The sequence below is a fragment of the Plectropomus leopardus genome, chromosome 15 (genome assembly GCF_026936395.1).
Source record: "Plectropomus leopardus strain MGB_pleo_1.0 chromosome 15, ASM2693639v1, whole genome shotgun sequence".
NCBI lineage: Eukaryota > Metazoa > Chordata > Actinopteri > Perciformes > Serranidae > Plectropomus > Plectropomus leopardus.
The window spans coordinates 10,773,486-10,788,836 of NC_142190.1; the positions used below are offsets into that span (position 1 = coordinate 10,773,486).

Sequence of the window (15,351 nt, forward strand, 5' to 3'; positions counted from 1 at the left end):
AACAAAGATCACAGTGGATGAAAACTAAACAGACCGAAGATGGTGAGCTTCATCACTCCAGCACCATGTCACACATGTATTAAGTACATCTGAGCCTTTATTTGCATATTACTCTTCCCTGTGTGCTGCTGCTCTTTCAGTCACAACTGTTGACGACCACAAGAGCAAAGTAAATATTCCCAGGCTCTGTCCACTGCACTGAAAAAAAAGAGAAAAGGCAAAGGAGGGGGCATGAGAGAGGTGTGTGAGGAGACACAGGACGGGGGGGGACACGGCTCAGAAAAGGCGGGAAGGAGCCGAAGACCATTGTGGTGTACGATTTCTGTGTAACATGAGCCCCTGCTTGTTGCCCCCACAGCAGAATGTGCCTTGTCCGATGGATTGGGCGTCAGGTGTGTGCAGCTGCTAGTTAAGCTCTGTTTGCAGACCGAAGAGGGAGAGAAGTGGAAGAAAGAGGAAGGAAAGGCTTCTCAATGAAGGCGATACTGGAGGTTTTTTGTCTCTCCCTGTGGCACTGATGGGACCACTGCCAAGACTTGGATTGCGGCCCAAGAGAGTGCCATGTGTCCCACAGATGGGCCTTCTAAATATGAAGGGACGTCATGTACAGATGGCCAATTTTGCCTGAGCAGAGTTGAGAGACAAATGGCCAAATCTGCTCAAGACTGAAATACTACTAATGAATGTCTTATTTTAAAACTGAGGAAAACAGGACTGTCTTATTGCAGATACATTTGCACAGCCATGAATATAAGCACGGTTTCGCATATGCACGTAGGATATTTAGTGAAAACAATACGTGACAAAAGATGTTCCTGCAGTGAGGAAACTAAATATAAATACACTCAGCTTATAAATGATCGATTTGGCCCACAGGATGCTTCTTTGTTTACATGTTTTACTCCATCCTGTTATGCATTTATCTTTAATCTTCTTTAGAGCTTTTCTTACACACGAAAAATTATTTATTGTTGCTTTTAGCCAAAAAAAAAATATCCACTTGCAACTCATAATAATACCATTAATTAATCCTGATGTGATGAAAAATGTTGATATATTTGCCTCATGACTGAAAAAAGCTGAAATACACAAGTTTAACAGTAAAAGTAAGTTTGTAAAAGTGATTTAACATTAACCTAAAGAGAAAAAGAACATGCCGTCATCTCATTACTAAATTGATCATGAGATGAGACACATCAGGATCTGCATGATTCAGCAGAGGTGACAATGACTGATTGATCACATCTTATGCTCACAGTGTGGTAATTAATCAGCTGCATGCTTTTAGTGTGGATATTATAGATTCAAAATGCTTCTGGGGTTTTAATGTACTTGACAACACTCTCTGCCTGGACTCCAGGTGAGACGCTGTTTATGATCCTGCGTTAGCCAGTTCAAATTATTTGGTGTTGTTGACTGTCCAGGTGTGTGTGATCCGGTGCCAAGTGAAATATTAGAGGAAGTCAATGTTATGCTACTTAGGCTTGGCCAGTATTTCATACCTTCCTGAAAGTGTGTGGTGCAAACCAGTCGCCCACACACACATACACACCTCCCAACGGCTTTTCAGGCTAATAATTACACAATAGAAACACACAAAATGCTAAGAGTTGTTATATTTTCACACCTATCTTCCTTATTAAACAGAGAAATACAACTGTGCACCTTTTGAACTCAGCTTTTTCTCAGTCAAGGAGGACTGACGAGACTTAATTGCCTCATTAACTCATAAAAAACACAAAACATTCAAACTAGGCAGAAACAAAACTCATCCAAACTGTTACTCTTGTTAGCAATCTAGTTAATAAGTCCATTGTTCCAACAACCACCAGCTCCTGTTTGGTCAAAATAAATCGCCAATTTAGATGTAAAAAAAACATGTTGTTATCCTCATTTGTATATCAGTTACGCCCCCATATGTGACTCAGAGCAAACAATCACCCCAAACACAAAAACACTTCATTATAAACAGTCAAGTGCGGATAAGCAATACTGCATTGCTTATGCAGAAGTATTTAAATATTAACATTTTAGCAATAAAACGTGCTTGAGAAGTGATGAGCTTACAACTGGATAAATGGATGGATTGGATTGGATTTGTGTGAGAGTTTGTAAACAGATGTTTAGATATAGTTTTGCTGTTTTAAACACGGACCCCTGTGACCCCTGTGACCCCTGTGAAACTGCTTTTCTCCAGACAACATCTGGGTAAATCTACTACGCAGCCTGAGTGTATTCTGTTTGTAGCTCATACTGATACATGTAAACACCGTGGGAGGAGTGTCTTGTCAGGACTGGCTGTCATACAGTATGGATGGATATCATCGTCTTATGGCACGATATCATGATATTATAGAATACCCAACCAGGGCAACAACATTCATCACACTGCTTTTACAACACTGTATACAAACAATCAATCCAGAGCAAGCAGTGCAGCCAAATCCAATATTTAGGATTCAAAGAGGCCTTTTAAAAAAACAACCTCTCAGCACTCTCCCAGTGCAATGAGCAAAAAAAAACTGATGTGAAACCCTGCAGCACTTTTAAAAATAAATACAAAAAAAGTGTGGTGAGGGAGACATTGTTCATGTTGGTGATAAAAGTTTAGCACTCTGGCACGACTCCATGACGAGCTCTTCACCACCTGAATGTACACAATGTTCCTTCGTCCCATGAGTAATTTCCTACATTCCTCTTCTTGATTGAGTTTGCTTAAAAAACCATCTCCTTCTCCTTAAAACAGGTCCTATCTCCTCTCAGGTGGATTTTTCACTGTATAGATTTTTCACTTTGTTGAATGATGTGCTTTGAATAACACACCAGCCGGGGCAGTTCTTCAGCACCAGAGATGTAGTCAATACAGGAGAAACTCCCTCCCAGCAGGCCAGAGATCAAACTACAGAGGCAGCTATTGGATATAAAATCCCTCTTAAACATCAACCATCCGCTGACTGCAGATACACTCCACATGCAAAGACAAGGCCATTGAAAACCCTTCAATTCAGGCTTAAGGGAGAATGTCAGCTCTGCTCCTGCCAGCTAAACAGCTACAGCTTTGATTTTCAACAACTTGTCTGGGATCTTGAGAGCGTGCGAAGGCTTTAAACCAAAGACTGACACAACAAACACCAAACAAGTGCTTTTAAGAGCGAGGTAATACAAGTAGTTTTGCCAGTTTGAGTTAATTTGCAGCAGCTCAGCGGATTCAAGGAGATAAAATTCAAGTGGAATGTTTTTATAGTTATGTTAAGGCAAATCAAAGCACTTAGTTAAGGTAAGGGAAAAAAGGTGGTCTTGGTTCCACATTGATCAGTCAACACTGGCTGCAGTTACATGGACAATACTTCTTTTCAGTCATCATTTTTTCTTTTACTGACATCCATTGTAAAGCATATATCAATGAATGAACAGGCCATTCTAAAAAGGGTAATAACAATACATACAATCAAAGTCCAAAAGATAAAACTGGTCAAATAAGATGGACGATCTTTCTTCACACAATTGTTAACATGGACTCCATTTAAAGAGATCCAATAAGATGTGCATTTGCATTAGGCCTGGGTACTGGCAGCCTCTATGGTATGGAGACTGAAATAACCCTGTGCCAAGAAGTGTCGAAACTTCTTTTGTGACATGATGCCTGCAATCTTTTTTGTACCGAGATCTAGAAAAACATACTATTTGTATGGTTTGCTCGCAGCCAATTGCAATGCAACATGTGATTGGCCCAATACATTTGATTTGTTTAGGTTTTTTTTCAAACCTTATTGAGAAAATTCAGTTCATTCAAACAACAGAAGGGGAAGAGGCTACCAGAAAAAAAACAGATTAGATTAAGGGTTTACATGGTTATAAGGCACTAATATTTTCCCCTTGAACGGATTATCAAAGGTTTACGGGACCCCTCTCAATCAAATGAAACCCCTTCCTATCAGGTCTCTTCTGATTGAGGTGGTATCATGAGGCATTTTTAATCCGATTAGGCGATTATTCTGATTATAAGTGGAATATTAGGGTCAATGTAAGTGGACCTGCTGCCTTGAGGTATTTAACAAAAGCATCTTTCTTTAACATTTTTATAGTCTGAAGCTAACATGGAACAAATGATGCTCACCCTGGTCTCTGGTTTTTAAGTCTAGTGCTGTCCATGTAGAGAAATGCTTACAGGCTTGAATAATCGGTGAAAGTAATGAAAAGAGTTAATTCAGTGGGATGCACCGGATCTGAGCCTCCGCCGTGCTGACATACATGTTACTTGAATTAGCTTACATATGCCTAATGCTACAGCGAGGCACCATTATAATGCCACAGGGATCAAACAGCGCACTCTCTTTAATGAAAACAATGAGCCAATACATTAGATTATATGGCTGTCATGCCTGGCTATCACTCAGGCAAATGCACTAATCCCACACGAACAACTGCAGCCAACAGCTGCACACTTCCTGCTACATGCAGACGAGCCCTGCAGCGGCAGAGCGAAGGCGTTCTCAGGCGCCCCGCCACAGAGACGGATGAAGATGAGGTCAGGGAGACCAGCCAGTATTTACACGAGGAGATCAACTCACTGGGGTAGCCTCTGACTCATTTCTGGATACTTCACTACTTCACTTGCTAAAAACACATTTTCTTATCCGGCCAATAATGAATGATTAATGACGTTTCAACTCTCACAGCCAAAAAAAAACTCTTCCTATATATAATGCATTTATAAATATGCATGAGTAAACAAGACAAAGAATCTAACCAAACATTAATAGTTTGGGTCTGGTTGTGCAGCCACAAATTAATCTTCATATTTGAATAAGTGTGGTTTTCTCTTATTAAAGTCTGACCTTGTGGTCACAAACAATTTGAATATCTCAATTATAAGATTGGCAGTTTAGATGATTTAATCAAATGAAATGCATCACTTACTTTTATTCTAGAATATCAATAAGTCTATATGAACCACCATGAATAATAACAATGGTGAACGCTGAACATGTATGTTAAAGTGCACTACACAGTCATAGCACATTGTTTAAAACTAAAATATGATGTTTATAATCTTTGTTCTCATGGATTATTTATCTATCCATAAGGCATTTTTCTGTTTCAGGGTTCCTTCAGCTTAAGGCAAATTAGATTTAAGACTTTTTAAGACTTTTTTAATGCTACTTGGGATGAAATATGAAACCAATTTTACAATAACCACTATTTATGGGGAAAAAAAAGAAAAAAAAAAACATGGACCCTAACCCTAGCACTGGCTACTTAGAGTTAGGGACAATTTTGCTCAAATATTTACTTTAATATAAAACATAATTTATTTTGTCTTCCCAAAGTAAAAAGTTAGATGATCATCCTCAAATGCTGATAAAGCAAAAATCAACCAGTACCTTATGGAATGAAACACACAAAAAAACAATGTATAACTATCTATTCCTTGAAAAGGGTTTGGTCATTTTTCATTTGACTGGATGCTGTAAATGTATATTAGTGTTATTGGTTTGTCTCTCTTATATGTGTGACGTTAAATTCTGTAAGTTATTTAAAAACAATATACCACCACTTATCTTCAGATTTTATGACGCAATGTCAGAAAAAAGAAGATTCATTAAATCCTACATCACATGTCTTAGCATTTTGTAAGACTTTTGAAATATTGATTCAAAACAATTTAATACCAGTTAAGGACTTATTTATAGACTGATTAATTTAATACCTTTAAAGGCTTTTCAAGGCTCCGTGGGAACTCTGTGTATGCATTCACACCACAGATAGGAACGCCAAAGTGGCATAAGTCTGCAAGCAGTTGGTGCAGCAACATGACTGGTGTTTTGTGTTGCACTTTGTTTACACAAACAGGTTTTTTGTGGCAGTTGCCTGTGCTGCATTAGCCACGTTCAACCAATTAATGCACACTTACATCACTCATAGTTTCGTTTGTGCAGGGAGAGTAGCTACTCTGAAAAAGGGGCCGAAAAAGTCCCTCAAAACGGCGTTTTATGAGCCATGATTGTTCCTTGTTCTTGTGGTGTAGACACAACAAAAAGGACTCTTAGAACTACGAAAAAGTTCCTCTGCTCCGAAAAAGGAGTAAATGTCTTCAAATTGTCCAAGAGCCCAAGCCTACATCAACAAATAGCTTGTTTTATTTGACAAATCGCGCAAAGATATTTAACTGATGATGAAATAAATCAGAAAAGCAGAAAATCCTCACACTTCAGAGGCTGAAACAACACATGGTTTTGTCTTCTTGCTTGATAAATTACTTGAATGATGGCAATCGTAGTTTTCTTTTAATCAGCTAATATATTTCTCGACTTTTTCTGCACTAATTAAAAATGTCACATATTAATGAACGACAACCTCCAGGTGGCTTGATATCAAAGTTACAGCCCTTCAGTTGTGCATTGATTCTATCAACAAGGAGACTGTGAAATGAGCAGAAATCCCACAGCGAAATACTCCACACCCTCAACAAGAATAACCTCAAACAACTTCAGCAAGAATCAGAAAGCTCTCCATCAAGGATGAAGTGAGTCGTCTCTTAGAGGCTTCACTCAACAAAAAGTGGTAAGCCACGATATCCCCTGGCTCTGATGGTCTGCCATTAGGAGAGCTGCTGAAATGTCTTCTCATGAGAGACACAATGCTTTGTTTATGGCTGATACCAAAGCTGTCTTGAATAGTGTCAGTCCAAACACTGTCAAAATGTCAACCAACCCCTAAAACATCTCACAATCAGCTGCTGTATCAGTCACTGCCTGAGGTAAGGTAAAGGATGTATAGCTATGAGTATTGTATTTTCACTCCTCCCACTTCTTATTATAAGGGAAAAAGCACACCAGCATGTGTTAGTCCATCTGCTTTCTGACTAAGAGAACGTCTCTCAGCCGCATGCCTGTTTGTTCCTAATGACGACGTATTGTTTTTAGTAACAAGTCATGAATTTATATATCTATTTTTTAAAGGCTCAGTACTTCTTAAAACAGTTGGTTATAGTGGGTTTTAGCAAACGTTACACAAACGGGACAAAATGCTGCATTTCTAAGGGACTATTTTCAGCTGTGGATTAATACACATTTGAGGATTTATTGCAGAAGTGAGACTCTGGTCTTTCATGGCAATAAAGGAGCCTGTTGTCACCCAGCGCAACAGTGTGGCTCACTGATTTGTTTTTAGTTGTTTTTGGACAACAATGGAGCTCTCTGGCACAGAAAAGAAAGACCTATCAGGCTCCACACAGACAATGCTTGTTAGTGGAACCAATTTAATGGTGATTTGGGGCGTTAAATGGGATTTATTGAAGCCAGAATATCACCAACATTTAAGGGCAATTAGTCCATAAGCTGTTTTACTTAAAAGGACAAGTCCCCACATGATCTTGCAAAGTTGGGAGTGTTTCAGGGAGACACTCCGCCCTACTGGGGACTAACTAAAAGTTACTAGTTCTTCGTACTACAGCCTCATTTACCTCCATCAGAACATCATGTCGTCGCTGCCTTCCCAGTTATGTGAGTTATACAGGAATTACTGGCTCATGATGATGTTGGTTATATATATTCGAATTATGGTGCATTACTCTTTGGAGGAACATATATACAAACAGTGCATGAGAGCAGCCTGAGATCTTTCCATGCAATTCTTGATTGCAAAGGATATCTTACACAAAAAAATGACTTTAAGGATCACTCAGTCTTGAAAAGCACTGCAGGATAAAGCCTTGTTGGGTAGAAGTATTTCATGATGGCATGTGTCTGCTTTCTGTTCAGTAAATATCTGCCACTGCTGATTTACTGTGCAACCACACTCCCTGGACCACTTGCCCATTCCTGTAACACAACATGCCCATCAAACTGATGAACACTGGTCTGTGAGATCAATAAGGAGGTTTGTGCACAGTGCATCAGCTAAGCATGTTGGAGTTTCTTGTCATACTAAGGATGGGTTTATTTCCATGCAGGAGAGACGCTTTTAGCCACAAATTGTATTGGAGTAAGTGCCCTTCAAGGACCATTAGGGAGGAGGTCAGTTTTGACAAGAGCCTGTTTTGGGAGCTCTTTAGATGGCCAGGGTCTCTATCACTAACCAACAACCTAATCCAAAAACAGACAGCTTTACTGCGTCTCCAGAGGAGGTAGAGGGGAGATGAGGATTAAATAGCGTTAACCCAATTAAGACAAGGCTGATGGGTAAAAAAACAGGGATTTAAGAGAAAAAGAGGTTTAAGGTCAGGACAGAGTGAGTGTTGTCCTATTGTGAGATGCAACATGAAGACTAAGAAAGGTTTACATTTTATTGTCTGTAGGTAATCCAGCAGTAAACATGGTGTCTGCCTTCAAGAGCACTTTTGATTCTTATCTTTAAATATTATTAAATCCATCAAAAATCAATTTTACAACCACACTAAAAATGGGTTGATTAATCTGTTATTTGATTAATTGTTTAAGCTCCAATTAGCCTTCTAGTATTGCATAAGTAGCCTCAACCCTTAAACCTTATGTTCCCTTACCTGACGTTACCAAGTCATAAACAAAACTCAGACTTGAAACAATTAGTATATTAATCAATTTAATCATCAATCAGCAAGGTTTCAGCACCTTAACTGTTAAGATTTTCTGCTTTTCTCTCTTTTACTTGGGTGTTAATTGTATATTTTTGGATTGAGGCTGCAGAATATCATTTTTTATTGTTTTTCGTGATGTCAATTTGCACATTATGCATACTTCGAAAGACAGTGAAACTAAATTATGAATATAGTAACAATGTTCTAAATTGCATTCTGTCTGTAAGCACCATTTCTGCTGATAAGCGGCAATATGCGCAAACTCTCTAGCCAATCAGACAGAGCCCTCGCCCTCTCAGTCAGCTAGCCTCCAACTTTGCTCAAAGAACCTTGCTCGAAGGCTTGGAGCCAGTAAAAAGTTACTTCTGGCATCATCATTATATAATATAATATAATCATTCATTTGCCAGAAAAAGTAAGGGAGTGAGCATCATTATTTAAGCCACTTTCACACATTTACAACAACCCTGGACTTATCTAGACATTACCAGGAAGAGCTGCATGTGAGAACTCAAATGTCCAAATCATTTGGAGTGGACATTAAATGGACTTTACCCTGACAGATCTCTAGTATTTCCTAGTCGTCTGTGTAATATCTGATTGAGTCCATGAGTGAACAGAGAGAGTCATTGTCAGGACAATTCACAGTAAGCAAGTAGGTGTGTTGATGACATTTTTATCATTCATCTGGCAAGTAACCATAAGAGTAAAAACATCCCAGGGTAAAAAAGAAAGGTCACTTACGCAAAGACACCAACAAAGACAACGAGATTCAGCAACTTCTGTTAGAAAGGGCCAAAGCCGAAATTGTTAAATTCAGAGAATGGCAAGAGACTGTTTTATTAAAACCAGCTTCAAAAACAAAACAATGCGATTTCAGTGAGTGAATATCCGGACCTGATTCTTTGGACATTGTTTGGAGTTCATATGACAAAACTGCTTGCGTTTGCTCGACTCTCTGAGACTAAACTGTACTCTGACTGTCAGTCTTCATGTCTTCATGTCATGAACATTGATCAACTCTTTTGGGGTAAAGCTCAATATGTACCGAGTGTGTGGTCGAGAGAGCGAGAGAAAAGGAGGATGCACTCAGACAGGTGACGGTGACCAGAGCAGAGGAGTGGACCAGGAAAGTTGTCAAGTGGTAGTTATTAGAGGTCGACCGATATTGGTTTTTCAAGGCCGATACCGATTATTATTTTTTAATGAGATTGATAACCAATATTTGGAACCGATATGCTTTTACAATAAAAATGTATATCTTTCTGTCACTTCTGACACTTTCTTTGAACTTTTTAGCCAATTAATTTTATTGGCAATCATTAAAATTAAATACCAGTATAGATAATTGGCAAATTGCTAATTATTGGTCCCAATCTGTTGACAGTTTGTCCATGAATAAATTCTTGAGCTCCACAACACCCAAGCAAATACACACATATACTGCACATGCAGTCACAGGTACTGTGCAAGTGTGAGTCCAGAACTCAGTAGCTACACTTCAATATCTATTAACCGAAGCTAAATGACAATATTCAACGTGACTGCATATTTTCCTCACATAGTGCAGCACTAATTTGGATTTTGGCTCTCTAGTACTGACCCAAAAAAGACATCTGAGGGTTTGACCTTGAACTCTCAGAAACTAGGATACACAATTTTTTACTGTTACTGCAACAATTTGGGAGAGCTAATCTTCAAATGAGTCAAGAATTTATTCTAGCATTAAAACTCCTAGAAGAGAACATATCCATAACAATGGTAAACCCAGACTGGTTCTCATAAATGCAGGTGTATAGACAGACACACACACACACACACACACAGAGAGAGAGAGAGAGAGAGAGAGAGAGAGAGAAACATATTGGCCATTACCCTGTTGCTCTGTCCTCTGTCTATAACCAGCCTCTTCCATCACATTTCTATTATTGTTTGTGTCAAACTGATGAAAAACATCACAAAGACTCAAAACCAACCTTGTCCTGATTTGAAAACTAAGTCTGGTCCTGCGGTTTGTGGTTCTTCAGATGTTTACAGCAGTCTTGTTAAACCTGTAATAACTTATAACCCAGACTCTGTCGCATAACAGTTTATGACACAAGCCTTTAAAAATACACTCGTCACATGCAAATGCGTGCTCATGCTGATCAGCTGCGTATGGAGGGTTAATTGACCCGTTAATTACGCGGTAATTAACTGCACCTTTAAATATTTTACAACTTTCAAGCGAAGATAACCATGAAAAAGTGTCAAATTAGTGCAAAACTACACAAATTCAACCTGCTCTTATTTCACTGTATGTAAATAAGCTTTCAAATTCGCAGCCGAAGCGAAAAGCAACTAACACGTGCCTAATTAACCAAAAAACACATTATATACAAAGAAAACTGTGCTCTGGTGGGTAAACTTTAAAAAGCTTGTTCGTGTCGGTAACATTTGGTAGGAGCATCCAAGAAAAGCCACGCGCTGTTTTCTCATTCAAAGTAAACGGCGGTGCTCCTTTACTTAAATGTTTTTTTTAAAAATGGCGAATTTAAATGTAGTTTTCACTCACCGCTCCAGCTGAGGAGGCACACGTGAAGAAACAGCGGTAGAAATTGCAGGAGAGCCATGTTGTGCTGCTTTTCGTATCCAGTCCGAAACACTCTGAAGTGGTGTGTCGACGAGAAGTTGCAGCCAGCAGACCCGGAGGAGACTGAGGAGAGGAGGAGGAGGAGGAGGAGGAGGAGAGGGGAGGGCGCTCAATTAAAGTCTCAGTCTGGCGGGGTCCTGCTATTGTGGAGGCTTTCTGTGTGTGCAGCTTATCAGTGTTTTCTTATGCTACAAACTCCTAATTCACACGCAGATTTCTTCTGGGGTAGAAAGTCTTCAAGGTCACGATCATAAGCGCACCTTATCACTTCTCCACACCTTTTAGCCTGAACCACACGGCCTGTTGGCTGGATTTAACTGGGACACTTATTTTGCATTTTCATAGTGGCTGAAGGTGATAAATCCATTAACACATGAGCCTGAAATTCAATTTTCAAGTACTGCAGTAAGCTACATTTGGGAAATGTACTTATTTGCTTTTTACAATAAAAAATATGAAACCACTGTCATGTATCTGCAGCCAGCAGGAGGTTAGCAGAGCTTAGCAACAGTGGAGGATCCTCAGAGTACCAGAGGTCAAGATCTGACAAGTCCCAAGTCAAGTCCCGAGTCAAGACAGGCAAGACGCAAGTCAACTCCCAAGTCACGCATGACAAGTTCTGAGTCAAGTCCCAATTCAAGAGTAACAAGTCCCAAGTCAAGTCCTGAGTGAAGTCATAAGTCAAGCACGACAAGTCCCAAGTCAAAACTGACAAGTTCCAAGTCAAGTGAGGCAAGTCCAATGCCAATGTCAAAAGCCAATGTCCCAACAAGTCATTACATAGTCCTACACTTCACTAAATGTAATGCCATTTAAACAACTGACTAATAATATATTAACTTTAGCATTAAATGCTTTTTTAAAAGTTAATACACTTTTTTTAAAACAAGTGCAACTGAACTTATCATAAAAAGCTGTACTTTCATACCACAGTTTTTTATTTTATCACATTTGGGATTTTATAAAATTTTATTGATATCAATGCCATCATCAGTTGAGCTTATCAGTATTCTTTATTGATTCCCTTATTGATTCCTGACCAGTTTTCTCTATGGAAAAAAAACAGGTCTAAGCAGGTTTTCACCGCCAGCTGAACTGTTTTATTATGTATGGGTCTGAACACAGTGTCGAAACTAAGTAGAAAAAAAGGCCTGCGTGTGACTCAGGTGTGCAAAAACGCTGCTGCCTAACTGGTGTTTAGTTTGGAACTGGTTCTAAAAAAACTAGACTGTCTGTGTGGCGCCAATATTATAATATCAGCATATTTACTGTTTCCGCCCGTACTTTCATTACCATTTTAAAGATATTACAATGAACTATTTTGTCATCTTTGTTCATGAAAATAGGGTTCAGTTAGCATACAACAGAGAAACAATGGAACAACAAAAATAAAGAATTCCTTTCCTTTTATGGACCAAAATTGCTTGTTGATAAGTCATAGTGGATGTAGTGTAGTGGATATTGTGAACACGTTTACAAAACAGCTCAAGACGCATCTGCAGACTTACATTTGTTTTGTTTTGTTAATTTATATGTCATATTTTGATTTTTTTTTTTTTTTGCAATGAACTTTGTGATGTATGATCTATAGAAGATACAACAAAAATAAACCTTCTGTAATTATGATACAAGCCATTGCACAAATCACAAACTACCATTTTGGAAAGTACTTGATAAATTCTAAATCAGCAAGCAACCAATGAAGACCACCACCACTAAAATCAACCACTTTTAGATCATCTAGCAGTGATAAAAACCTTAACCACCATTTAATTTTTTTTTTAAACTTCCAGCTGTTTCTAACTCGCCCACACATTCTCCCCAGGAAACATGTAATCTAATTAATATTCTTCTTCTTATGAAGCAACCATGACAATATTAATATTCTTTCAACACAACAGCCATGATGCAGAAAACACAGTTTAGGTTAGCAGAGGTTACATACGCTGGACTTCCTCCAGTAAAGCGAGCAGGCTTCTGGTGTTTCCATCACAGACTGTGGAGTCACTTTGGCTAACAGCTGCAGCAGAGACGCTTCCTGCAGTCGGTCACCCAGCTGTCCAGCTCCGTCATACATGAGCCTACAGCTGTGGACACGGGACAGGTATTAGACATGGAGACCAACATCTCGTGGTTGCAGAACATTTATAGCTGACTATAGGTTTACCACAGAGAGCCTCCAGACGTGCAGTATGTGGGGCAGGGGTCATGTTATGAAACTGTGACACTGTGATTTTCATTTTCCTTCCAGCTGCTACAAACATATCAGACAGTGGTGGAATGTAAATAAGTACATTTACTTAAGTACAAATTTATGGTACTTTTTTAAAAATGTCATGTCACTTTCTGCTTCTACTACACTACACTTGTACACACAGTGTAAATATTATACTTATAATACCACTGCATTTATTTGATAACCTTAGTTTCTTTAGAAATCAAGGTTTTTGCACACAAACAATATGAAAATATAAAAATGCAGCTGAAATGATCACTGATTGATTAGGAAATTAAGAACCCCCCACTGAGGTCTGGGCTATGCCCCCAGTGTCCTCAAATTCTAGCAACACCCCTGCTAGTAACAGAGCATTTTTACAGAGTGGTATAACTACTTAAGTAACAGATCTGAATACTTCCTCCTCTGCTGGTATCAGGCAGGCTTTTACAGGTGTTTTAAAGGTATAAGCATTATTGGAAATTAATCTGAGGGCAGCCGGGATTGAAAACCATCCTGAGTATTTGTTCTTGGACCCTCAATTCAGATACGAAAAAAACCCAAAACAAAACAACAACAAAAACAATCCTAAACAAAGGAAAAAATGGAAGAAACCTCAGAAAAAGCAGCTGAAGAGGATCCTTCTCTTCTCTACAGACAAAAGATCAAGAGGAAAACCTTTGTGGCATGTGACCATCTAAATTTTAATTTTCTACTTATTTGAAGGATTTTTTTTAAGGCGTGAAGATGACAGTAGATCCAGGATTCCACAACAAAAAAAGGAAAAATTAGAGAAAAGTGAAAAACGTTGTTACCTCTCATTCACTAATTAGACTAATAAGACTCTTCAGGTTTGTTTTAAGTCTGGAAGTCTGGACTCCAGGTCGGAGGAATCAGTACTCAGTACAATCAGTACAATCTGAGCCCTGTTTCTTGATTTTACACTATACGGCACCTTTATGAATAATAACACAATCAGCCTTTTGTCAACATAAAATAAACATAATGTGAGCTTGACACTGAAAGGAGGACAGCAGCAGCTGCACAGATGTGAAAAAGTGTATCTTTCACCTCATATCAGGGAATATTTGGTTTGGATTTGAGCCAAATTTTCTCTCAACTTTGGAGGAAGCCATCTCTCACATGAAATCTATCTACCTCTTACTCATGAGGCGTGATTCTGACCAGGCTTCTCCTAAAACGGTTTTTGTTCCCCAACTGTCAGCCCACACATTCACTCCTTTGTTAAAACCAGCAGCTCAGTGTCCACAGGCCCTGAAGCACACCGTAGATACCCCTGCTGCTGAAGAATCAGATGAACAAACATCAACAGAGTTTAAATGTTCTGTGTAATGTTTAAGAAAAACTTCACCTACAAAACAACCATTCGTATATCAGTTATTTACCTCGTGTGGAATTGGAGAAGAAAACTTTGTCTTTCTGCCGAGAGGGTAAAATCCTAAAAAAAAAACCAAAAAAAACAACGGACATTCTTCATGAAGTGAAATAAACAGCTACTGGTAGCAAGGTAGCTAAACTATAACCTATGGGGAAAAAAGCTGTGCATGAGACCATTTATACATAAGTGTTTTAAATTTTATAGTTTTAGTGTAATTTAATGTGTTTGGGAAGTACTAAACATACAACTAGATAAATGAGCCTTGGGTTATACCTCTTGAGTTGTGTTAGGGTTTTGAAAATTGATGCTTTGGTATAGTTTACTTCAATTTATTTAGATTTTTGTTTTACTTTTTTCAGACAACAAATCCTAATGCAACAGTAAACATGATATCTAAGGAAGCTGCAAATATAACAGCTTGTATATCTAACAAATTAGTGCCAAGCGAATGGCGTTGTCACGTTACATAGTTAACGTTAAGTTATGAAGGTTGGGTTTAAGAAGATAAAAATAGTGGTTTAGAATAACTCAAAGTTCACTTGGTTTCA

The 15,351-nt window shown here is 38.6% G+C and overlaps 1 protein-coding gene across 5 annotated transcripts in view; it reads right to left on the reverse strand.

The window, feature by feature from the left end:
• The window catches only part of mcama (melanoma cell adhesion molecule a), a 73,008-nt gene that overhangs the window by 54,379 nt on the left and 3,278 nt on the right, over window positions 1-15,351 (reverse strand). For 4 of the 5 annotated variants that reach the window (XM_088087992.1, XM_088087991.1, XM_088087990.1 and 1 more), the window contains 2 exons: window positions 13,135-13,276; window positions 11,112-11,252 (listed from right to left, as the gene is read on the reverse strand). In XM_088087992.1, the coding sequence (XP_087944118.1) occupies window positions 11,112-11,169 (58 nt within the window). In that variant the 5' untranslated portion in view covers window positions 11,170-11,252; window positions 13,135-13,276. Of the gene's footprint in view, window positions 1-11,111; window positions 11,253-13,134; window positions 13,277-14,810; window positions 14,864-15,351 lie in introns of all 5 variants that reach the window. The other variant, XM_088087988.1, reaches the window with a different exon arrangement.